General features: G+C 37.3%; 2 protein-coding genes and 1 long non-coding RNA gene across 13 annotated transcripts in view; 2 read left to right on the forward strand and 1 right to left on the reverse strand.

Annotated features, from left to right (window-relative positions):
• The first annotated feature begins 1,289 nt into the window (after positions 1 to 1,289).
• On the forward strand, positions 1,290 to 18,311 carry dazap1 (DAZ associated protein 1). Of its 9 annotated transcripts, none has more exons than XM_078945861.1 (14): positions 1,290 to 1,450; positions 2,821 to 2,861; positions 3,938 to 4,104; positions 4,636 to 4,701; positions 5,811 to 5,918; positions 6,136 to 6,184; positions 9,594 to 9,676; positions 12,187 to 12,334; positions 12,497 to 12,529; positions 13,044 to 13,193; positions 13,810 to 13,974; positions 16,034 to 16,126; positions 16,838 to 16,876; positions 17,461 to 17,600. In XM_078945861.1, the coding sequence occupies exons 1-13, from the start codon at positions 1,419 to 1,421 to the stop codon at positions 16,873 to 16,875; spliced, it is 1,173 nt and encodes a 390-aa protein (XP_078801987.1). In that variant the 5' UTR covers positions 1,290 to 1,418; the 3' UTR covers position 16,876; positions 17,461 to 17,600. The 9 variants fall into 9 exon arrangements, 8 of the variants coding, with proteins under 8 accessions (XP_078801987.1, XP_020558046.1, XP_020558045.1 ...); XR_013655530.1 differs by having other exon boundaries at positions 1,291 to 1,450; positions 16,034 to 16,755; XM_020702387.3 differs by lacking the exon at positions 16,838 to 16,876 and having other exon boundaries at positions 5,814 to 5,918; positions 17,461 to 18,311.
• Positions 15,669 to 19,438, reverse strand: LOC110014939 (uncharacterized). The gene is made up of 3 exons (XR_002289967.3): positions 19,271 to 19,438; positions 17,456 to 17,639; positions 15,669 to 16,146 (listed from the first exon to the last, which is right to left on the reverse strand). It is a non-coding gene; the product is annotated as an uncharacterized LOC110014939 (long non-coding RNA).
• LOC101166542 (dipeptidyl peptidase 9) overlaps positions 19,002 to 24,657 on the forward strand; it is a 51,077-nt gene continuing 45,421 nt past the window's right edge. For 2 of the 3 annotated variants that reach the window (XM_078945852.1, XM_023954242.2), the window contains exons 1-6: positions 19,005 to 19,238; positions 21,714 to 21,799; positions 21,913 to 22,160; positions 23,620 to 23,732; positions 24,030 to 24,203; positions 24,466 to 24,634. In XM_078945852.1, coding sequence (XP_078801978.1) covers positions 21,744 to 21,799; positions 21,913 to 22,160; positions 23,620 to 23,732; positions 24,030 to 24,203; positions 24,466 to 24,634 — 760 coding nt within the window. In that variant the 5' untranslated portion in view covers positions 19,005 to 19,238; positions 21,714 to 21,743. Of the gene's footprint in view, positions 19,239 to 21,713; positions 21,800 to 21,912; positions 22,161 to 23,619; positions 23,733 to 24,029; positions 24,204 to 24,465; positions 24,635 to 24,657 lie in introns of all 3 variants that reach the window. The other variant, XM_023954243.2, reaches the window with a different exon arrangement.

A 24,657-nucleotide genomic window follows, 5' to 3' on the forward strand; every position in this document is an offset into this window, starting at 1 on the left:
GATTTACAGTTGAGTTTTTGCAAACAAGCAAAAAGAATGCAATTCACTCAGAAAAAAAGCTTAACTGACCATTTTTGCAAATGCAAGGTAAGTAAATGAAAATTCAATTTTAAGTAAATATTTTTGGTACAATTCTTGCACCAGATTTTCTAAGACTAATGGTTTTATTTCAATTTAGTTTTGAAAGAAAAGATAAGTGTTTTTATTAAGGTAAAACAGACTTGTGAACAATATATTTTGTTGCAAACAATTTTTTGTTTTCACATGCAATTTAAAGACAGTTAAATGTACACTGTCAATCTGCTGCTTTTATTTTTACAGCATTACATATGCAGTCCAAATTTGCATTTTTTACTTTAAAATTAAATGTTGACTGCTTGCCCTTTAAAAGTGTTTTAACGGAGAAGTCCTAATGTGAGTTTATGTGTGATATTTACAGAGATTGTTAACTGAGTGTGTAAAATATGATCCTAGAAATATTTAAAGAGCCCTGACCATGACATTCCATAAAAAAAAGTTCCCTCAATTAATAATTTTTGGCCACGAACAAAAATGCACAAACAAGCATTTTGTGCATGCACTAATTAGCCATTTGTGGGCACAAATTAGCATGTTGTAGGAGCAAATTACCATCTTGTTGTCACAAATATTATGCTGTGGGCACAAGTTAGAATTTTGTGTCCACAAAATTGTATCAGGAATTGAAAATACTCATTTGTGTGCACAAAATGTCAATTTGTTTGCACAAAATAGTAACTTGTGTGGACAGAATACTGGTTTGTGCCCACACAATACTAGCTTGTGCACCCAAAATGCTAATCATATACACACAATACTAATATAATACTAATTCGTAGCCACAAAATGCTAATAAGTGTCCACAAATTATTAATTTTATGGAACACTTTTTTTTATTATTATTATGTTTTCAAGTCATGTCCAGGGCTCCGTAAGCTTTGAAATAGTTATTTAACAGCACATTTCCAGGACTTGAGTTAATGGAACAGTATGGAAATTTGTGTTGCATGCAATGCAATAATTGCAATTAATCTCATACTTTAAAAAAAATCTGTGTAATACCCCGTTAAATAGTACCTAGGACTACGTCAAAGAAAACTAAAATGATTCAAATTAACATAAACATTATGAAAAAGCAATAAAAAATAGTGTTATTCAATTGGTAATTAGTAATAGCGTTAGTTAGACTGCAGACGCAAAGCTTTCCCACAGTGACCTGGTGACTGAAACAGGGTGTCGTGTCCCTTTAAAGGCTGCTGCCCCCTGCAGCGTCGTCATTGCGCAGAACAGTTTGAACCAAAAAGCGGAGTGACCTTCCTCCGCTCTCAGTCTGAGAGGGGCAGCACCAAAGCGAGAAGCCGGTCACAGCTCCGACAGCCGCCCCTGCTACAGCTTTAGCAATGAACAACAATTTAGTCGGAGATGAAGTTGGGTAAGATTTGTTTATTAAAGTCTTTTCTTGCCTTCTGCATGAGCTGTAAATAAGTTAGCCGAGCTGTTGTTAAACTGGTGTTTGACAGCTAACATTAGCATGGAGCTAAGCTAGCTGGAACTTGGCGGAATCGTTAGCCCGACGAAAGACGGCAAAAAAGTGAAAATAATCACTAAAGTATTCGTGTTGTTGGCGTTGTGACTTGAAGCGGAATGCAAGGCGTTTAATTAGAGTAAACGAGTCTTGGTTGTCAATGAGAAATAAGAAAATATAGACACTTATTCGTGTGTTGTTTCCAATTAGCTCGCAGCAGTTGTGCTAGTTTTTCGCTAGCGCTTGCCAGCGTAGTGAAAGTCTCCATCCTGACTTCGCCGCAACTAGGACATTTAGCGGGCACTGCTGGAGGATGGAGCATCGTCGTCTGTGTCGTCGGATTTACAGATTTGACAGAAACGTTTCAATTATCATTGACATTCCTTCAAACGAGATTATAATCCAGGATGAAATAACTCCACTTTGACGGTAAAGTGAGTCAGTGAAGTCCTACTAGAGGAGACGCATTCACCGGTTCCCACAAAATGCGTCGCCGTCGTCCCCTTCTCATCATTAAGTCGGGATGATGGTTCCCGCTGTAGATCTTTCATTTCCACTCAAAATGTTATTTTACGGGGGTTGTTGGTTCTTTCTAATGAAATGTTGATTTAATTTGTTTGGATGTTTGCATGAAGCGTTAAAGTGACGTCCTCCACTAGCGCACCTTATAGGATCATTCTGTGTCTAAATAATCCACATTGTTACATGCACATGTGTGTTTTTGGCTGCACAAAAACATGGTGTTTCAGTGTTCGGCTCAGTGTTTGGATTTCTGAAAGACACTTTCATTGGATTTCATCTTGATTAGGGCTGCACGATATATGAGGAAAACTTGGGATATGAGTGATCAATATTGCAATAACGATATAATTTGCGGTACATAAACAAATAGCAAAACGACCAAAAACGTCATTCCCATTTCATTGCAACAGTTTAAAATTTATACTCCAAATGACCCTCGTTGCGGTAGGATGCAAACATCAAACATAAAAGGGCTCATCTGATTGGTCAACAACGTGAAAGGGTCCATCCGATTGGTCAAATGCTTAAATGGATTTATTTGATTCGTTAAATGCTTCAAGCTGCCATAAGATTGTTTTAGCACATTTAAGGTAAACATTTATTGCGATTTTTGCTGACTTTTGCGATATTCATATTGCACAGCTTGATATCGCGATAACTATAAATTTGCGGTATATTGTGCAGGCCTAATCTTGATTGAGTACTTCTGTTCAGATTTGATAAACCGTTATGACACCGTCGTGTTCTTGTTATAGGAAACTTTTTGTGGGTGGATTGGACTGGAGCACAACACAAGGTATAGCACATGATTCGCTCTCTTATTTTGTGCACGTTTTATTATACATTTTGCCAACTTGAAGAATAATGGTCAGAACATCTGAGCAGATTTAAATTGCATTAATTGACGAATAAGACTTGTGATTGATGGCGTAAAGCAGTATAATATTTTACTGTAGTGCTGAATTGTTTTAGCAGTAAAGTATGTGGTAAATACCAGTATTTAAAAATAAGTACTATCATTTATAAAAAAAAGAAATGACTAGTAAAGATGAAACCCAAGTTTCAAACTGCAAAGTTTCAGAAAAACTAATTTACTTTTCCCTTGAATGGAACAATAAGGTCATTTTGTTTCCATTGTTGACCTGTTGTGATGCTTATGAATAACCTATATTGTTAGATTAATTTTCACATCATTTTTTTAAAGTTGTTTATTTCTTTAACGCTCTGTCATTTAAACATTTGCTTAATATTCTTACATTTTTCTCTGAAAAGTCCTTTTCTAGCTCCTGGTTGGTTTTGTCAAATTGCCATTGTATAACTTTTGCACAAGTACTTGTTTGCTGTCTTGAAGCACAGTTTTGTGTAACTGGCTGCTTGTTGCTGCGCTGGTGCCCCAGGGTTTTTCAGCAAAAAGATACCCAATTACAGTAACTCTTGCCAGAGTGACTCTTCATTTGTTCAAACTTGCTCGCCTTGGCCGAGTTGCCTTTTGTGGGTGTGTGCGGACTGCACACTAGCTGGTAGTATGCTTGGTGCTATGCAACATGACAATGGGTCAATGTTGTTTTGCACTTGAGAAGGTTCTGTATATGGCCTTCAGTAATTTCACATTTTTATTATTTTGAACTTGTACAGTCATCTGCAGTCATATATAGTCAAGGTCTCTGGCTGGTTTGAAGTGATTTTTCTTGTGTTTATGTTTTCTTCTCTTTGTTTTGGTTGTAGTTTTATAGCACAATCTAAATACAAATTAAAGAAACAGTTTGCATAGTTAAACTCTCTTATAACTTATTCACAATGTTATTCAGTTGCTCTGTACCTGTCTGTGGTCTGCATGTAGCTCCATTGTCATGTCTGTCTTTCTTTTCTTAGAGACACTGAGAAACTATTTTTCACAGTATGGGGAAGTTGTAGATTGTGTCATCATGAAGGACAAAACCACAAATCAGTCGAGAGGCTTTGGGTTTGTTAAGTTTAAAGACCCCAATTGCGTACGGACCGTGTTGGAGACAAAGCCACATAATCTTGATGGAAGAAATGTGAGTATTTTGCTGCAAAAAGACGAGATAGCAAATCAGTTTGCAAAATCTGCTGGTGTTCAGTGTGTCCATTGTTTAAAAAAACACCTCAATTTTTCTGCTCATTGTCAGTGAGCGAAGCTGAACGTTGTTTAAGGCACAGAAGAGCTTCTTCTTTTTGGAGGGGGTCTTCTCCCATGAAATGTAAAAGTAATGCATTTTACTCTGAACAGTCAGGAACTCAGCAAGATTCATTCAGTCACAGCTAAATGAGGTGCATTATAAACGAGTATGCTATATTTTACAGTTCTTCAATCAAATCTGTGGTATAATCAAGTTTCTGTTAAAATATTCTAAATGATTTTACAGTGTTTATCAATTTAAAGAGAGGGGCACGGTTTTATTGGCCTCTTTTTGTAAATTATCAGCAGTGTACACTTAAAGGTGATTTTCTGAGAGCAAACCAATAACTGTAATGGCTTTGGTGAAGAACATTTGAAGGTGCCTTTATTTGAGGATAATGTAAAACGTTTTCTCTCCCTCTGCTGTCAGATTGACCCGAAGCCATGCACTCCCAGAGGAATGCAACCTGAAAAATCTCGAACCAAGGAGGGCTGGGTAAGGGGAATCTGACTTCTATTGGCAATGCTAACTTACATTTTCTAATGGCTCCCATTGATGGTCGCTCCTTTTTTTTTTTTTCCTCCTTGAGGTTGGACTCTAGTTTTTTAAATAAGCCACATTGAGGTTAGTTAGTTAGTTGCCTTTTTTACTATGAATTCTAAATTAAAATAATTTTTAATGTTTATAAGGAATAAAAGCTACAGTAATGTTGAAAACTTTTGCAATTTATGGATAAATTCTTGATATTTCCTTTGATCCTTATTGGTGAATAAGCAGCTGGAACGGGAAGAGCAGCTCTCTGCCACAGCCTGCTTTTGTCGGGAAATGATACGTAATAAAGTTACATTTCCCTCATGTCTTCAGCTTATGTCTCCAAGATAGATGTGGAAATATAAAACTTCTTCTCCCCCTGTTTTTTTTTTAATTAAATGTAAAACTAGTTCTGCTGCCTGTCTCCAGAAAAGTGTTGAAACAGTGATCGCCTTCAGCTCTATCAGGGTTTTTGAGGTGGTAACTTGTGCGATGCATTTAATTCTTTTCAGCTGTGAGTGTTGTGTGAGGCAGACATCTGATCCAACGTGGGTCATTTCGGATTGATCAACAATGCTGTGAATTATCTGACAATCTTTGATAGTAATTTTGCCCTTTTTGAAGAAAGCCTCTATATCCTCGTTCCTTTCCGTCAATAAAACAGTTGTACAAGTTCTCATTACGCTCCAAGCAGACTGTTAGATGCTTATAAATGAAGCCCCTTTTCCTGCAACTGGCGCTCTTTTTATTGGCTTTTAGTCAATGACCTAATGTTTTACTTAGCAAACAGAAGATTTAATTGTTCCAACCACTGCTGTAAGCAGCCTTTCACATTTTCAGCTGAGCGGTGGTGAAATGCTCAGTGGAAGATGCCATGTTCTCTGCGCTGTTGAGACTACTGTTTCTATTGACATGTCATGTTAAGAATTAAACCCCAGGGCAAAAGGACAGCCTCATTTTTTCCCCCCTGCTCTGTCTGAATATATGATGGCTAACTGCCCCTCTCCCACTGTGATCTTTTCACAAAAACACAAATCAATATGCTTACTGTTGTGTTTTTTTTTCCCCCCCAGAAGGGCAGCAAAGCTGATAGCAATAAATCAAAGAAGATATTTGTAGGTGGAATCCCTCATAACTGCGGCGAGCCTGAACTCAGGGACTATTTCAATCGGTTCGGAGTGGTGAGTATTGTGGTGTAAATAATGTCCATTCATATCGCCATTGTGGCTGCTGGATGCATGGGAGGCTGAACAGAATCAATGCAAATTTACACAAGACGCTATCATTGAGATTTAATAGAGCCAACTGTCCAAATTGCTATGTAATGGTGGACTGATGAGAAATTCCCCTTCTTTGGTTTTCTAACTGGAGCCACGGTTTCTTTTTGTCTCATTCAAGGTCACAGAGGTGGTAATGATCTATGATGCGGAGAAGCAGAGGCCTCGAGGTAAAAGATGATCCCGTTTTCTCTTCTCTCTCACCATTTAGCATTACTTTAAATCTCATGACAAACTATTCTGGCCCATGGAGAAAAGAATAAACATTTTGCACTTAACTTAAACAACCATAATTACATTTTTAATTGTGCAAGAAAAGAATGAAATAGCAGCTTGGAAATAATATTTTTAGAACAATTTCAAATGTAAAACATTTAGTGTAAAATTTTATAGATCCAAGAAAATAAAAAAAAATCATTTTACAAATGCAATGCTATACAAATGTAAAATTAAAATCAATTATTTAAAATAGAATTTTTTTTTTTAATTATATTTTCTTTGATTCTGTAAATTTTAGCTAGAAGTGCACTTTGTAGTCTTCCTGTGCTGCACCACACGAGTCTTTAAATAAAGAAGAAAATCCTCTTCTATGTTGTTTTGGTTAAGGCTGACAGTGGCAGCCATTCAGTCAAGGGAAAAATCTAAAAAAAAAAAGTTATTCATAAGAGCAGACCTAACAGCGCAGCTCTCCTGGGTTTTAGGAGCTCTGCATCGCAATTTATTATTGCAGATAAAAAGGCACATAGGGAGCCTTAAACGCTGCCGCTAGTTCACTAATGTATTGAAAGATAGAATCACATGCTAGTCTGGCTCTGAGTGGTAGTTAAGTGCCCATGGGTAGATTTTAGAAAGCTTCTACTATGGCTTAATTATTCCTCTTCACCATTTCTACCATGAAGAGTTCCATTCTTTCTATTCTATCATAAATGACAAATTGTGCAGTTCTTGTTTACTTTAAGCTGTTTTATGATTTCCACAGCAAATCCAGTTAGTGAATGTGTTTTTAAAAACCTTTTTATTTTTTTGGATTTATTTCCCTGAAACCACAGATACAGGACTTTTATGTGTAATGCAAGAAATTGACTTTTGTTTTTGTTAGTCTAGATAATTGACCTAAAAAATATCAATTAAAAAAAAAAAAATTCTTGACAAAATAGCTCATTAACCAACATTCGTAACATTTGTAGTTCTCTTCTGCGTACCTTTTTTTTTATTTTTTAAAGAAAAATATTCCAAAAAGCAACAAATCTACATGTAGTTAGATATTTTGAACAAAAATAATAGAAACAATTGAAAAAAAACTATTATTTAGCTAATATTTTACCACTGCTTCTCAAACAAATCTCCAAGAAATGCTTAGTAAAATCTCATAAATAATTATAAAGTGTTTTAGGTCGCCACCAAAAACCATTAACTGATAAGGAAACAGGCTGCAGCAAAATAGGTGTTCCAAAAAAATCCAGTACTTAATCACACTGTGCAGCTGGCAGATTGAGAACAGTTGGAGTATCTTAAGAGGAGTTTTTTTCTCTCTCTCTCTCTGAGAGGCTGACCGTCACCACAAATGCAGCAAGTGAACTTTACCAAACAAATCATCCCAAATATTTTGACACCTTGAGTTTCATCAGCGAAACCGCATGTTTTTATGCGTCAACGTGTTTTACTGAAAATTAGACTCAACAATGTTTTTGTCACTTTCTGGTTAACAACAGATGGATGTTGCAGCAGCTACTGACTCACAACATACACCACTTCCTGTCCTTCAGTCCCCCTTTCTTCTCTTTTGGGAGAAAACCCAGAATAGTTTGTCATAGAAATTGTACGTGATGCATATCAGTAACAATCATTTCATAATCTTCTGCTAGCATTAACAGATTCTGTTACTAAATCTATAATATGTTGGAATAAGTTTTCTTTACCTTGATTTAGATGTAACTAAAACATACATCTTAAATGGAATAGTATGTTGTTTTTTTTGTATGTAGAAAGTTAAGTATTTTTGTAAGTAAGCCCTTTCTATTTTTCTTTCTTCTGTCCCCCTTCTCCTTGTGAATGGTTTGAATGTGATTAACAGTGTCTTTAAGATTTGTCTTTTCTCCTTTAGGTTACTGTGCATTGATGGTAGCACAAAGGTACAGGCCTAATGCAAAAGCATTGTGATAGGTTTTGCCCTTTCTACATGAGGTGTACTTGAGGTGCATTGAACAGATCGCGTTCTAACTAGGGCTTTTTCGCTTGTTCATTTGAGAAGACATGAAATAATTAAACAATTTTATATTTAAATAATGATTAAAAAGGAGCTAAAGAGCTAGGATAACAATTATATTTAATGAAAACAATAGTCCTAATTATGCTAAGTTAATAGTTTCAACAATCCCAGAATCCCAGAAATTTAGTTTGAATAAATGAGTTGAATATGAAAGTCGAAGATTTTCTTTTTTAACCTAAAACTAATATGAAAGTGCATTTATTCTCTGGATTATGCATATCTAATTTATTCAAAGGTAATTATCATCAGCGCTGTCATTGGACAGTTCTTTCAGCCTTATGCTGTAAATGTGCCAGATAAAACCAAGTTTAAAAAGCTCATCTTTTGAATAACTAGTACCCTAAACTTCTGCTAGACTTGAACCAATATGCCAGTCTATTTAATGCTGCCAAATTGCTTTTAATTTTAGATTTCAGATGGGTCATTGACAGATGGTATTAATAGCAGTAGAGCATGAGTTGTGGGATTGGGTTGGCATGGCACTATAGGTCTCCAGTTGTCTCATAGGGTTTTTAATTGGATTCATTTTAGGCCCCCGAGTGGAGATGTTGACTCAACCTACTTCTTCCAAAGTCAAAGGAAAACCAGATTGAAAGTAGATCATGCTAACATGCTAAAGCATTCAACTGGCCATAAAAAGTTAAAGGTCTGTTTGATGCACTTGAATAGGTTCACCCCATTGGAATTCTTGAGCAAAATGAGTAAGATTTCTGTTTGACAAGCTCTAAGGCCTATATCCTTGTGTTATCGCCATGAAGAATATTTCAATTGTTCATTTCAGGCTTATCCTGGCTGACTCAAAATGAAAATATTGAATTTGGGAAAGCTTGGAGAAAGCTTTAGGCATTCTAAAGTTTGTGTTTTTCCATACTTTTGTGATGCATTAACAATGGCTGCTGCGAGTGTGTGCTCCACAGCAGTACACCAAGGGACAGATCAAGGTGGGGTTTGGATGAAACTGCATGAAGCAACAAAACGGTGATACCGCTTCAGTCAAGATCAACCTGATTTGACCGCTTAGTCCAAATTGTTTTTTTTTGTCTGACAATAAAACCAAGTTTATATTGAACAGGTTTTTCTACAAATGTTGATCCAGTATTTCTCTGCATTGTAAAGAGGAAAGTTTCCTTGAATCTCCCAGGCTTTAGTCTCAGATTTGTGTTGTTTTGCGAGTCTGCGACATCATCTGAACCCCAGGAGCCTCTTGCTCAGTCTTGATGGATCCTCACTCTGCTGAAGCCCGATACTGTTCTTCATCTTGTGTTGTCACAACCCCCTGCTACCTTGATTCACTCTTGGTCGTTGGCTAGGTTTTGGATTTATTACTTTCGAGGCCGAACAATCAGTGGACCAGGCTGTCAACATGCATTTTCACGACATCATGGGCAAAAAAGTGTGTAGTTGTAGTTTTATTTTACCCTTAAGATCAAACAGAGGCTTGGGCGATGGAGGGCATGTATATTATAATGCTGTTATTCCCCTAAGCACCTTCAAATGTTGCTTTCAATTAGTTTGGACTTGCACAAATTCAGCCTCAGCAGAATGTCAAATTTCCTTATCTTAATTCTTCTATGCACTCACCACTCCTTTACATTTTAGATTTCTGAAATAAACTCTTGTTTTACTTGTTGATTCACTTTTCGCCCAAGGCTTTGTTTAAACCAACCACTCCTTTAGGTTGTAACAAGTGCTTAAGAGTTTAATTTTTAAAATTTATACATGTTCTAAAAAATAAAGTAAAACTGTAAAAACATTGAAAGAAATTAAAAAATATATTTTAACCATATAAGTTTATTTCTGAGCATAGATCACCTAAAGGATTGGTCTAATAAGTGTTGTCTGTCTTCCTTTATTTTGGTGTGTGTGATCTCTTTTTTCCGTTTTGTTTGCGGGTCACTTACATGTCAACACGATCTTCTTTTTCGTTTTAAAAAGCTCAACAGTGACCTAAAATAAAGAATCTCCATACTGTGTCTGTCAGCGCTCCAACTACCAAAGGAAAAAGTGGATCACAGTGATATTTGCTTGTTGCTTCTCAGTGTTTGTTTAACTGGGAGACTTCACCAGATGGGTGATATTTACCGTATAATCAGACTTTGTCTGTCGCATCCATACAAAAACAATTCAGTTATGGCAGCTGATGTTGCCTTTCTTGAAGGGCAGTTTGACATTTTGAACAGTGAGATGGTTTTGTATATTTCTACACCAGCGTACCCAAGTCTGTGAACACACTTTTCCCCATGAAATGATTTTATATTCGTCCATGTTTGTGTTAAAGAGTGTTTTATGGACATATGAGTGACTTTAGGCACAAAGATCCCCATACATTTTAAAATGTCTGTCAAAATGGGATGGACCAAAGGTAATGCATTTTTTTTTATGTGATGAGGATATCAAACTTTTTGACTTTTTTGATTATAAACAAAGCCTCAATTGGAGTATGTCTTTACCTTTTAATCATCAAAATACCTCAGAAAAAAATTATTGTTATTTTTATTGAATTATCTCTCCCAGAGATGCAATGAATTACTTTACTTTGCTGTAAGCGTTCCAGCCCAACTTGGAGCGTGCTCCCCTTGACTTTGCCCTCCTTTTCAGCAGGAATCAAGGCTTGACTTAATCCATTGTTCTTGACTTGACATTACCTTACGCTGGGACTTCAGGGAGGCTGAGAGATATGAGTTACAAAATTAGAAATTGGAGCACATCAAACTGTGGAGCAAATCCCAGTTCTGTTGTTGGGTCCATGCAGCAGTCATGGTATCCATCACCACCAGCTGCGATGCCCATGGGGGGAAAAAAGCACGGGTAGCTGCCGGTGGCAGCAAGGCCACTGCTGGAAACATGTGCATGTAATTAGGCCGACAGAGAAGGAGTGGATGCTGGGGAAGGTGTTAGCACCTTGGAGCAGGGAGGAATATGTGATTCGTTTTTCTCCTGCAAGGTGACCCCAATAACTCAACCCCTTCAGTCTATTTCTGGTTGGCTCCCCTTGGTCTCAGCCTGTTTCTGTGCTCTGGTTAAACTGCTGGTAGCCTTGCCTACTTAATGACAAAAGTTTTGTTGGTAGATAAACAAATGTGCGCTTGCCTCGTGGTTCTGTAGTAACAGAAAACAAATGGAAGCCAAATTTAATTGAAGGATCCATTGTGCAATTTTAGTATTTGACATCTGCAAATTATCCAATTTTCACCAAAACTTTTCATCCAGTGATCCTGACGGACAGGCGAGGCTGGTTTCCTCCAGCTGTCATCTCATAGATGAGTCTCAAAGGAGCCTTTTGAACAAATTTTTTTACCCAAAGTTTGACACAGTATGAAGATTCGGTTTATGAGCCCAAAAGGCTGTTCATTTATTTTATATCTGCATGCGTTCTTACTATTTTGTTAGAAGTCAGATACAAATTTCTGTCTACATTCACGCCTTTTTGAATAAAAGAAGTAATTACCCAAAAAAAAAAAAATTCCAAATAGAAAAAGTAATGCTTTTATAATTATTAGCTGGAAGAAAAGGTAAGTTGACATCCTACAATAGATGTATTTATTAATTAATCTATGTTTCTCAGGTACATTGTGAGTTGGCATTGTAATTTGCAGACTTTTTTCTCAAACTTTCTCCATAAACCCCTGGGGGTTGTGGCTGTCGTTTTGGCCTTGAATTGCTTTCTTAACAGCAAGTACCTGAAACGCATAGCTTCACAGCTTACGAGTCTACTCTGTAACATTAACATACACAAATATACATTAAGGAAAAACTATTGATACAGTTAAAAGGAAAACATTTTTTAAGAGCCCAAAAATGTTGAGACCAAGTCTCAGTGTTAGGTCAGGCTTTGTGTAGATGAGGGACTTCATTGGCCCTCTACCGGTGTTGCCAAATGTGCCCTCCTTGTCCTTTGTCCAGGTGGAAGTAAAGAAGGCTGAGCCTCGTGACAGCAAAGCTCCTGGTCAGCTGGGTCCTGGCCAGTGGGCGCCCAGGGCCATCTTGAGTGCAGCCAATGGTTGGACAGCACAGCCAGCCCAAGGTTGGCAACAGGCCTACGGGCCACAGGGTGAGTGGGAACAAGTCCCAGAACAGAGCCAGAAAGCATTGGAACCATGTAAAAAACAAAAAACAAGCCTTCAGCTAAAAATAGTTGCATGCAATTTACTGTCCTTCCAGTCAGTTTGACCTTCAGACTTCTTTCTAATGTATTTCTCTTCTCTCTTTAAAGGAGTTTGGGTCTCTGCTACAGGACAGCCCATAGGTAGGTGTAGTCCTCAAGTCTGCTCCAGAAAATTTCTTGTATGTTGTGTAACTGTGAGATTCCTGATGGTGACTTTAGCCATTTGATCGTTTGCTTATCTTTAAAACGCTTGTGTGACAGAAATGGCGTTGCTCTCTGTGGAGCCAATAGACTGATGACAGAACATGTTATCACTGATTCCTATTTGCTGAAGTTGCTGATAGTTTGCTGCTGCTTGAGACAGATGGTAGCCTTGAATGGATTCTGGCCTCCCTTTGCTATTGGTCGGATCACCAACCGCAGCTCAACCTGAAGCTCTCACTGCAGTGTTGAAGCTAGTTCAGATAGTGTTCTGCAGCTTCTATAGAATCAGTAGCATCTTTTAGATAACTATTTATTTAGAAAACCATTTATATGATTGTTACATTTGTATAATTGCTTGTGCATGATTTTAGGTTATTTTTCATTTAAATATTAGAAAAAGGTTTGTTGTCCTTTGTATGAAACAAATGAATTATTTTCTGTTTTGAGCCAGCTGGCTATGGGCCCCCACTGTCAGCGGGCCGGGGAACCCCCACGCAGCCCCCGTCACCGTTCAACGCATTCCTGGTCACGACCCCAGCGGGCAGTTTTGCTGCACCTCAGGGCTACCCTCAGCAGGGCTACACCACAGCACCTCAGTTTGGTCAGTTCACACGCTCACTAGGAAGAAAGTCATTCTATGCTGAAAACTGAGCTTAAAACAAAGAACAGTAGTTTGAAGAAGGAATAGTGAAATAATTTTAAAAATGTTTATTCTAAATCGTAGAAAAATGAAATGTTTTTGCTATTAGGGAGGCAGACGTTTTAGCAGCTCTTTCTGTGTAAAGGGAGGAACCTTCTTCATATCAGAGATGGACAGCAAGGACTGCAGGCAGTTGAAAATGTTTGAAAATGTGCTGAAGGAACCAACAGGCATTGTCCTCTCCAAAGAATCGGTCCTGTTTCTGTTTTAATTACTTAAATAAAGTTTGGCTTAAAAATCTGAACATAAACACAGTAAAGAAACAAAATTAATAAAAGGGATCCATTTTTTATTTTAGAAGCCAATGGTTAGTAAATATGAGTCCATTTTGTCCAAATGGTTTAAAATGGGGGGAAAAAGGTAGAGATGATTTCCTTAATTGTTTGATTTAATAATAGGCCATATGTGACAACAGGGGTGCAAGTTATGTTTTTCCCCACAGTTTGAGGTTTTGTTGACATAAAGTGATAAGAAGACGTGAGAAAAATATATAGCAATGACGACTTTATCCTGACAGGTTACACTTTTGCAACACCTCAAGCTGACCAGTACGTTCCACAAGTTCCTCCTCCCCCCACCACTCCAGGAACAGCAACTTTGGGCTTTGCCCCTGCCACAACACCAACTCAGGACTTGAGCAAAGCTCCCACCGGGCAGCATGATTTTCCCTATAGCCAGTATGGTAAGACAATCATTGTTTATAAAAGCACACGCTGCTAGTTTTCTGTCCCGTTTGTGTGTTTTCTCTTTCTTTTAGTTACCACCTGTCTCCCACCAGTCTTCCTGGATATTTTATCAGTCATCTACGATTGCTTTCTTGAGTTCTTGCACAAGCTGCAGTTTGCTCTTGGTGCCACTAGGCTTGAACCACTTCACACACACACACCTGTACACACACACACCCACACCCACACACACACACACACACACACAGAGGTTTCTTGTAAAGATGAAGATGCTGCTGAAGTCTTCAGCAGTCAGTCATCTATTATTCTAGCTGGGCAATGGATTGCGTTCAAACAACTGGCTGCATTTCTTTACATTTTGAATTAGATCATCCTGCCTTGCAATGTTTATTTATTTTATTTCTTCTTTTTTTATTTGCTTTTTTACATTTTATTTTAAAAGTGGGTGGGGTCTGATCTGACTCACTGTGCTCGTCATCTGAGTGGATCTTCATTCTTCTGTTTTATGAATACCCTTGTACATGTCTGCTCCTCTTTCTCTGTGTGGCCATATCAAAATGTTTTCCACTCTAGACATGTTTGACTTCCCATGTAACACTGAACAAAAAATGAAAACAATAACCTCATGGACATTGAGATCAGTTTATTGCATAGAAGCTTTTCATGACAACAAAGTCTGACATTTTTGGAGATCTAGAAAGTACTACAGTTTCAGAAGTAATTTTCATCATGACATAACTTTAGACTAGTGGTTTTTTCCACTGGTTTCCTTAGTCTTGAATAATAATAATTATTGTTTATTCTAACTGGATTCTGTAAGTGATTGTCCTGCATTCACTGGATTTAAAGTGAGATTAAGGCTGAAAAAAGGCTTCATGTTGTTTTGTGCTAAAGCTGTAGCTTTTTTTGAATACTTTATAGGGTGACTTTTTATCTTTTCATATTTTTAAAGGCCAAAAACCATAAATCCCTCTTCTTAGGTTAACCACAATGGTGCTAAGGAAGTTCGGAAATTTCTGCAAATCTGGAAGTAAAAAGCAAGTAAAGCTAGCTGGGTTTTGGCACATTTGGCTTTAAACTTTCTTCTGTCAGCATCTAAAATGGGCTTTTGATTTCTATAGATCACATGTCCTATTTCTTGTGCCAGTCATCCATCCAGCTTTTTGCATCTAAGTGTTTGATGTCCGTTTTAGTGTGATTAGCATAAAACAGTTTGATTAAATGATGATGCTGTGGATGTAGCTATAAACAAGGGTAGTGACGTTTGGCGTGTAAAATGTGCCAATAAATGGAGTTAAATGAAGTATGTATGTTTGGTTTTTGTAAAGTCATTTATAATCCAATTGTTTATTACTGCAGGTCCCTGCAGTCAGGCAAGTGATGGAAAGGTTGTTAAAGTTAATCTACATGCAAAGTCTGTGTGTTTTTCTTTAAACAAGCAAAATCTGTAGTTAAAGTGAAGACATGAAGGGGCTTAAGATGGGTAAGAAGTTGTAGTCCCTTTTGTTGAGAGATTTTAGAGCAGACACTTCTCAGCTCATCTAATTAATATGATTTTCTTTTTCTGGAGTGGAGTTAAAAATACCTTTAGTGCTTCGCACTGAAGACTTTAGTGTGAGAGCAACTTTTGCAGGGATGATAATTTATTAACTGAGCTAAGTTTATGCATGGGATTGATCAAAACAATATATTTAATATTATATATATATAACATATTTATTTATATATATATAATTTTTTTTCACTGTGTGTGTGTTTATGTATACGCAGGCATGCATTGTAGTTTTTGTCAAATTCCCTGAGACCAGGCTGGCATAAATTATTAGATTTAAAAACATAAACAAATAACAACAAGCAAAAAAAACCTTTCTCATACAGTCAAATAGCTCCCATTCACACCTACTTTTGACTTCCAGCAGAATCCGAAAAAAAGTATCTGCAGACCCGAGTATAAATGTCCAGCTCTGCTAGCTCAGTAAGCGGGGGGTAACTATATAAGTAGTTGGCCAGCAGTATCTGGGTTCAGTCAACCTGGTCTCCTCATCTCCCTGATAGGCTTGGGTAACTACCCTCAGGATCCCTCTTCCTACGGACCAACGCGTCCATCTCACAGTTATGTTCAGGATGAGCAGGGAGGATATAGTGCAGGTAGGTGACAGCATTGTCTTCTGCAACCACAAAAGAAACATTTGTTTGGTTCTAGAGTTGTAATAGATCTGCAACCACTCTCTTTCTTTTGCTGTGTGTTAAGTATTTTGCATGTACATTATGCATGTACATACAAACTACTGTTTTCTTGGATAGTAGAACCAACCTTTCACTCCCATCACTGCTAAGTGGATTGGATGGAAAATTTTATGGAAATTTGTCAAGTAAAGCTCAAAGCCTGTCGACTTCCTTAGCGGCTCTGGATTTACTATACCAAGACTAATGTGCCCTCCTTTTTTGTTGTTCTCTGTCTGCATTGCTTTGCTGATTTGTAAAAGGATGATCTAATTGTCAGAATTTTTTTCATGGCTCAGTTGTCTCTATGCATCAGCAGTCCATTCACCCATTGTTTCTTTTTTTTTCTCCTCTCATACAGTCTCTACAATGTAGCTCAAGGGGGAGAAATGAAATGGATTTAAAGGTCATAAATACCATGAAGTTTCAGTATAATCTGGATTTTTCCACTTTGGGGGTTCAAAATGTTTTAGGAGTGTTTTTATTGCAAAATGTTGATATACTTGTGTGTTGATTCAGTGCTGAAAAGAACTGACAGAACTTTCATCTGGCCAGTGAGTTAACAATTTGTGTTTTCAATGTAACGTAGGCTTGGATTTTTCTACATTTACATGATTTTTTTTTTCTCCCTGAAAGTCCCGGTGTTTCCCCTCAGATATTTGCAGGAAGATTGAGGTTAGTGCTTTCTGTGCTGATCATTCAAGACAATTTAAACGTTTTCTTTATTGATGCTGCCAAAACATCTCTACTTTAAAAAAAATGCAACATTTGAAATGAAAAGGCTCATTGAAGGATTACAGAATTTGTACTTTAGAGAAAAATCCCAAAACCCTTTTAATATTGCATTTGAGAATCTATTCTTTTAGCCATTTTTAAATAATCTTGATTGTGTCAAAAAACTTTTAAGAAAAATTAAAGATTAGGGGGGAAAGCACAACTATCAAACAAGGTAAATGAAAACAAAATCTCTGTAAAACAATAAGGTTCCATTCCAAGCAAACTTAGCAGTATCGCACTCTACAAAGAAAAAACAGCATTTAACTGTTGCTTAAATTGATGGTCTTCTAGGATGATGACATTGAGCTTGTGGGAAAATTACTATGGGAGGGAAAAGGGTGGATTTTGTTTTCCTCAATAAAATCTGGAAGCTTTGCATAAACCATCCTAGCCATGACCTTTTGTAGTGAGGCCCATCTGTGAAAGTCCCTTCATGGCAAATCTAACCTTCCTGGCTTTTCACTGTTTGTCATTTACCTCAGGATATGGTCAGGACCTGACGGCCTTCGCCCACAGCTTTGCAGACCCCAGCCAGCCGGCCGCCTCGTACGTGGCCCAGACAGCACAGCCCGGCGCCGCCCCCCAACCTACTGCAAACGCGTTCGGCAGGGGGCAGAACCACAACGTACAGGGCTTCCATCCGTATCGACGCTGACTACCACTCCAGGGTTGAACCGTTGTGTAAAGTTAAAGGAAAAAAAAAAAAGTCAGGGAAACTTGTGTTTTTGCTTAAAAAACAAAACTGGAATTCAGAATTGTTCTGAGTGTTCGTTCGATGCACACAAAAAACTGAAGAAAGCAGAGATTCCAGTGAAGAGGTTTGCAGAAATCCTTTTTATTTTCTCTGCATAACTTAAAGAATCATTCAGCAGAAGGAAGCTTTTTATCCCTCACTCCTAACCCATGTTTTATAGTAGAATATAACTACTTGGCAATAATTTATTGTCTGGTCAAACACTAGCACAGAGACTATATGTAAAGAGACTTGCATTTGAATATGTATATTTATGATGGACACAAATGAAAACAGGGTTTCAAGTTTCCTCAGCTTTAAATTCTAGGGAAAGAAAAGTTTTTATTTTTCATTTGGTGAGTTTTGTTTACTTTCTGAGCCTTTAAAGTTTGTTTAAAAAATTGAGATTATAAATATATATATTATTCACAAACTGTGCAATTTTTTAAAAGGAGAATTTTGTACTTTAAATGTACATTTTGCTTGTTTTTTTATTTAAAAATGTAGACTTCCCTCAGGTGGCTGTTATGGGTGCAATTTTTTGCACTAATGCAAAAAAAGAAAAGGACAAATTATTTCAAAATAAATGTTTTAAGAATACACTGAATGTCTGTGACCTTGTTTTTGATTGTATTTGTCTTTGTCACTGCAATAAGGCGTTCGTTTAGACTGGTGAAAGCCACTTTAGTGATGGTAGGGACTCGGAAAACCAAATTTAGCAATTGTGTCTGATAAAACTGAAAATGGTTTTCATCAAACTGATCTGCCAAGAGCTTAGTGTGTCGTACTTTGACGTGGACTTTTGTTCAATTTTGAAATAAAACATTTGACTGAAAGTGATTAAAAAACATTAACAAAGTACATGCTTTACATTATCTGCAATGCTTCTTAATATCCAGTATTAGTACATAATTATTCCCAAAAAATTTTCTTTTAATTTTTTCTTTTTGTATGATTTTAAGCAAGTTGTTTTGTTTTTGTGGGAATTCGATTCAATTTGGGACCTCACAAGATGCGTAATTCTCGTTTTTAGTAGATTTTTAAAAGTAGAAAATTTAGGGACAGTTATGATTAAAAAAAATTCACATATATGCTTCGACGAAAATGTATAAACATTCATTTTTAATTTTACATTATAAATCAAAAACATGAAACCAATTGGTATTGAGTCAAATAGGCAAAGGTAAGGCATTTGAAACAATGTGACGTTACAAATTTAAAATAAAAAAGGCATAGAAGGATATTCGAGCCCGACTCGTATTACGTGTGTTCATTTAAATTAAATGTTCCATTGATGTTGAATAGAATACCGGTATATTTAATTGTTTTGGTAGGATGTTGCCACGTGATACGGAAATCGGCAAGCCGCTTCCGCGTTGCTAAAACGTTAGCATACTGCAGCTTCTAGGAAACTACTTAACTTTTACTTTTTTTCCCTTTCCCCGTTTTGGAGTCATTTAATCGTTTTCCGAGAACGGGTAGAAGCTGCGGTGAGGAATACACGTTTGTGGTCTCTGTGCAGAAAACGTAAGGAAAAACTGAATAATGTCTCCGTTTACCTGTCATGATGATGATGATGATGAGGGTCTAAGCTAGGCAGCCAGTTTCTGTCCACCCGGGGTCTGTCTGGCTTCTTTAAATCAGTTTTTTAAAATTCTGACAGTTTCTTAAGACGGGAACACTTTGCTAACTGTTGTTCCCGTTTGTCTAACGGAGGTTAGTGTGTCAGCAACACGGCGGTAGCGAAACTAACGGGTTCTTCTCCGTACTTCACTTGCACAGATTCCATGATAGTGTCCTGAATCACTCATGTGTCATTTACAGGCGTTTAGAAAACAAACCAATGGGTTTTCCTGATCTTTTTTTAAACATTATTTAAAGGGTCATGATTGACGATTTAAAGAAAAATCCGTGGTCAAACAGACCGATGTCAGATATGCACAACTTGAACCTCTGGAAGTGGAAGCAGCATGTTATTGATTTATGATGTGACACCTGGAACCAAGATCGCAGAAAATGAAAATCTGAATGTTTGTGTAAAATGCAATAGAATGTTCTTACATTGCAATCTTCTATAAACTCAATCTCCTCAATATAATAGGACTATATGGAATTGGACATTTGATCTCATACATAGGTGGGTCTTAACATTTGCTTTTCAGTGCATCATCAGGTATTTTCTGCTACATATGGTCGTCGTTTCATATCAGGCCTCCTGCCTTTACATTTATCCATTGTAATTGAAAATCAACGTGATCTATTGTCTCAATATTGAGCTTTGCTCCTTCGTTCAGAGTCAGGTATTCCGGTCCTCTAGATCTTCCAGCATGTCTGTTTTCCAGCTCTCCCTGCACTTCTCGCTGTTGTTTACCTGGATCAGGTGTTTTTAGTCAATCAATCACTTAAGTCGGCTAATCTACACCAAGGATGGCGGGGAGAGCGAGAAAACTGTCAGGCTGGAAGATGTTGAGGTCCAGGGTTGGGCATCCCTGTAGCATATGAAAAGTGTATGATCAGATATGTATTTGTAATCTTTTGGATATTAATAAACAGCAGATATCCAAAACCATCTACAGACATTTTCTGCACCATGTTCCTACAAAACTAGTTCCGCTCCAAAACAACTTGAAATTTTTTTTAGTCTCCCCACTGTTTTACAGTGTCACAGTGAAACACTTTTGAATAGTTTCACCTGAATGGAAAATAAGAAAATACTCTGGCTTTATTGTGTGTGTGTATTTCTTTTAAATTATTATTATTATAGCACTTAAGACATAATACTGGCTTGTCCTCAGAAACTCATCTAGCAGAAAAAGTCTTGAAGGATGTTTGTAGCTCCTGGAGAAAGTGGTGTCATCATCAGTGTTTGTTTCAATTTACAAAAGATTGATTCAACAATACAAATTCTATTCATTAATTATTATTACTTTTTAGCAGCATTAGGACTTGTTTGCTTTTGAAGACATGATAGATTTGATTCTAGCTGCTAAATGTGACTGTGGTTTATCTGTAGAGTGTCTTTCAGTGTCTCCAAAGACACTTTTTCAAAATTAAATTAAATGTATTACATGTGAACGGACCTGCAGACTTTCGCATCAATATGTTGATCACAATATGTTGATATGTTGTTCACCTGTTCAAAGAACAAATAGGTCAGTTTTCTAACACCGTAACTCCCTCATGCATGAATTTATTACTAATGATACTAAAAGTAATTCTTCTTTTTTTTCCTCTTTCAAGGTGATGCATATTTTCTGCAGCAGTCGTGGATTAAATGCTACGTTTCAAATTAGTGACGTACAGCGTGAGGGGGTTAAGAGTTACAAACACCAAATCTGTGCTCGTATGATAAAAGAATCTAGAATGAAAGACAAATATCTTTTCTATCTTTTATATTACACTCATAAGTTCAGTATCATTTTGTATTTTTCCAAAATGAAAACAAGTCATTTCCAGTTTTATATATTTCTTGAGCTGCTGCCTATAGGTAGTTGTAGGCACATTTATTTTCAAGATGTAATTTGGACATTTTAATTGTCTTTTTCAAACTGAAGCGAAATTGAGGATTTTAATTTAGGTTTAAATGTTAAAAAACAGTCAAAAGATATCAAAGACAACATCTAAACTACTCAACCATTCAGTAATACCTTGTTTTGATTTTCTGAACACTAACTTGTCTAAAATGCACTTTATTTAAACCCTGAGCTCCAAAACAGTCATATGGGTGAAATGTGTTGTTGCTGTGTAAAATTTGCCACAGTTACAACATCTGCCTTAAAGTGTCAGACTTTGGCAGTTGACGCGCACATGGTGGGACTAGATTAGAAACACAACAATCTGTTAAAGAAACAGCTCTGACAGAAATAGCAAAACACCTTCGTTCTTTCAGGCTGTGATTGGTCAGGTTTTGGATTTTTTTGAATGAGTGATATTCTCCTATCCTGTGTTTCCTCTTTGCTCAAATGTTTTCATTTCTTGTGCTTTTATGTTGGTGTTTTACAGGCTGACTGACTCAAGTTTGTTAAACGGTTAATGCACAGGATAAAGAGGCTAAAAACTGAGAATATAACCGAAGACGGCCAACAAAGGTAAAGCAACATCTTTTAAAAACTGTTCCAACTGTGTTTGTTTCCTTATTTTATCTGTATGTGAGCTTACGGTTGCTGCAGTCCTCGGTGTCTGATGTGATCTGATCTTTCAGCAGCGTCAAAGAGGCACTGGCAGGGATGACTGGGATGCTCGACCTCTCTGACAGCACGGAGGTGGTGGAGATGGAGGACGTGTACCCCACGCAGTTCCAGGTGGAGAAGCACACATGGGACGACCTTCGGAAGATCATCCACAAGAGCCGGAAAAACCACAGCTTTTTCACCAACAAGGCGCCGCACGACTTTCACTTCATCCAGAAAGAGGACACCAGTTCACACTCCCACCGCATCTACTACCTTGGTAAAGAAAGAAAAGTTGATATCTGGTGAAAATGCACAAAAAATAGGAAGAAATGTTCCTTTAAGAAAGATGTTTTTAACATTGACGTGCAGATTCAGGTGATTTTGGAGGAAGTGCACTTATTTTATTTATCCGCATATAGTACCGACAATCCAAAATTATATTGTATTTTCAAATTGAATCTAGTCAAAAATATGACATGGCTGGTTTTGTTGCTGTTCTGTCTCTGGCAGAAAATTATAGACTGCAAGAGACAATAGCAGGACAATATTTGTACCCAAGTTGCCAGACTGGGTGCAGACTCTAAACCGGGGGTCTGCAACTTGTGGCTCGGCAATTTAATTAATTAGTGGGTTTGTAGTTCTGGTTCATTTGTTTTGGTTGTGTTATTTATCTTTAGATTGTCAGATAACTGAGCAGAATGATGCTTAAAGGTTTAATCTGCTGTCAAAGTGGTTTATTGTTAGAGTAAGATACATATTCTTATCTTCTGCTGTTGTTCAAAGAAAAAGTTCTAAAAGTACACTATTACACTTACATGTAGAGATTTAAAAATTGGATTCGCCCATGTTGTCATGTTTACATTCAATGGTAAAAGGAGAAAAAAGATGAAGAATGATAGAAAGTGCCATAACTGTCTTGCATTTTTATTTCAAGTAAATGTGCTGCAGCAGGAAGATCTAATTTGACACTAATTTGTATTTTATTTTGACAGGAACTTCTATGTGTTCCTGTCAAAATAAACCCTTTTTCCATAGAGAAAAGAAAGTATTCTTTTAAATCAATTAAGATAATTTGGGGTTTTGGTCAGGAAGAAACTGGCCCAGGTGATTCCATTAGTGTTGAAGGTTGCAGACCCCTGCTCTAAACATTTAGCCTCAGTGTTGATGCAGTGGTTAATCTTCAGATGTTATGGTGTGATAAATAACAGAGTGCTGAGACCACCTTCACGGTTTCATGAGAGCTCAAAAAACAAAATTGCAGTCATACTGGTTTGCAGAAATCCTCGTTTTAATTGCTTGTTACCTGGATCAGGTGTGTTTTGCCAACAAGTAGCTGCAAAGACGGGGAAATCTGAAAAACAAACAGGATATCGACCTTTAAGGGTTGAAGTTTGACATTGAGTTAACGTGAGATCAGATCTTTGACAGAATTCCTTGAATTTACCATCAATCTACCATCAACCAAAAAATAAGGTCAATACAATAATGAAATAAAAAAAACATTTTTTATGGTATGAACCCCAATCTAGAATGACTTCTAATGAATTTTGCTCAGAATGAAAAGAGTAGAATACAAAAAAAGAGAAGATGGTCAGGTTTCACAGATCACCAAAAGCTTACCAGAGTGGCAGGCTGATGTTATTCTAAAGGCAGCTTTCATGAATATTCCATTTTCAAAATGATTGTTAGGTCTGATTAGCTTCGCTTTCTAAATCCTGACTCTGGCGTGTTTTCAGGAATGTCTTACCCCTGCAAGGAAAACGCATTACTGTACTCCGACATTCCCAGGAAAATTCGCAAAGATGCCGTGCTGCTGCTGTCGTGGAGACCGATGCTGGATCATTTTCAGGTAAGAACTGTTTGACTTTTTAAGCACAGGAATCTTTTCTAAACAGTCTTTTTTTTATAAAACAATTTTTACCTTTGTTCTTCTGTCAAAGAATACAGCTGATGGCGTGTTTAAAAACTACAGATTATGTCTTCTTATTCCAGTAAAAGAGTTTCCTTTTTTTTCACACAGAAAATGTCTCTTTAGGCTTTTTATAGTGATGTTTTCCTACTTGATTATTTTTTACTATCCCTGATTTAACTCTGACCAGCCAAGCATTGTGACTATTCCTTGCCCTCTCATCCTCCTTGACCTCAGGCCAGTCCTCACCACGGGGCTTTCTCCCGGGAGGAGGAACTGCTCAGAGAGAGGAAGCGTTTGGGGGTGTCTGGCATCACCTCCTATGACTATCACCAACCGAGTGGCCTTTTCCTGTTCCAGGCCAACAGCAGCCTGTACTACTGTCAGGACGGTGGAAACAACGGTTTAATTGTAAGTGAAGTCACAGTGCAACCAAATAACAGAGAACGGCTTCTGTAAAGTTACTAGAAGTCACTGACATGTCTGCAGCATCCCTTTAAGAAAACATGGTAACCACGCTTTTTAAATGCAGACGGCACGTTTTTGTTTCGTTTGAGATTAATCTGAATTGTTCATTTAATATATTTTTTAGAATTCCATTAGAAATGAGACAAAAGGACTTATGTGAATGCTTCAGCAGTCTTGATATACATCTGCTGTGCTTTTTCATCAGACCTCTCCGGCGAATCCTCTTGAGATTAAAAGTCAGAGTTCAGGAACACGTATGGACCCTAAAATCTGCCCCGGGGACCCCACGTTCATTGGTTTCATCAACAACAACGACATTTGGGTGACAAATATAGAAACAGGAGAGGAGAAAAGACTGACCTTCTGTCATAAAGGTCGGGCTTTACTTTTTTTGTTA

The sequence above is a fragment of the Oryzias latipes genome, chromosome 4 (genome assembly GCF_053564925.1).
Source record: "Oryzias latipes strain Hd-rR chromosome 4, Olatipes_Hd-rR_3.1".
Lineage (NCBI taxonomy): Eukaryota > Metazoa > Chordata > Actinopteri > Beloniformes > Adrianichthyidae > Oryzias > Oryzias latipes.

Coding starts and splice junctions, on each gene's coding strand:
- dazap1 (XM_020702386.3), top strand. CDS start 1,419: ATGAACAACAATTTAGTCGGAGATGAAGTTGG. Junction 2,862..3,937: donor GGACTGGAGCACAACACAAG/GTATAGCACATG, acceptor TTCTTTTCTTAG/AGACACTGAGAAACTATTTT. Junction 12,335..12,496: donor ACAGGCCTACGGGCCACAGG/GTGAGTGGGAAC, acceptor CTCTCTTTAAAG/GAGTTTGGGTCTCTGCTACA.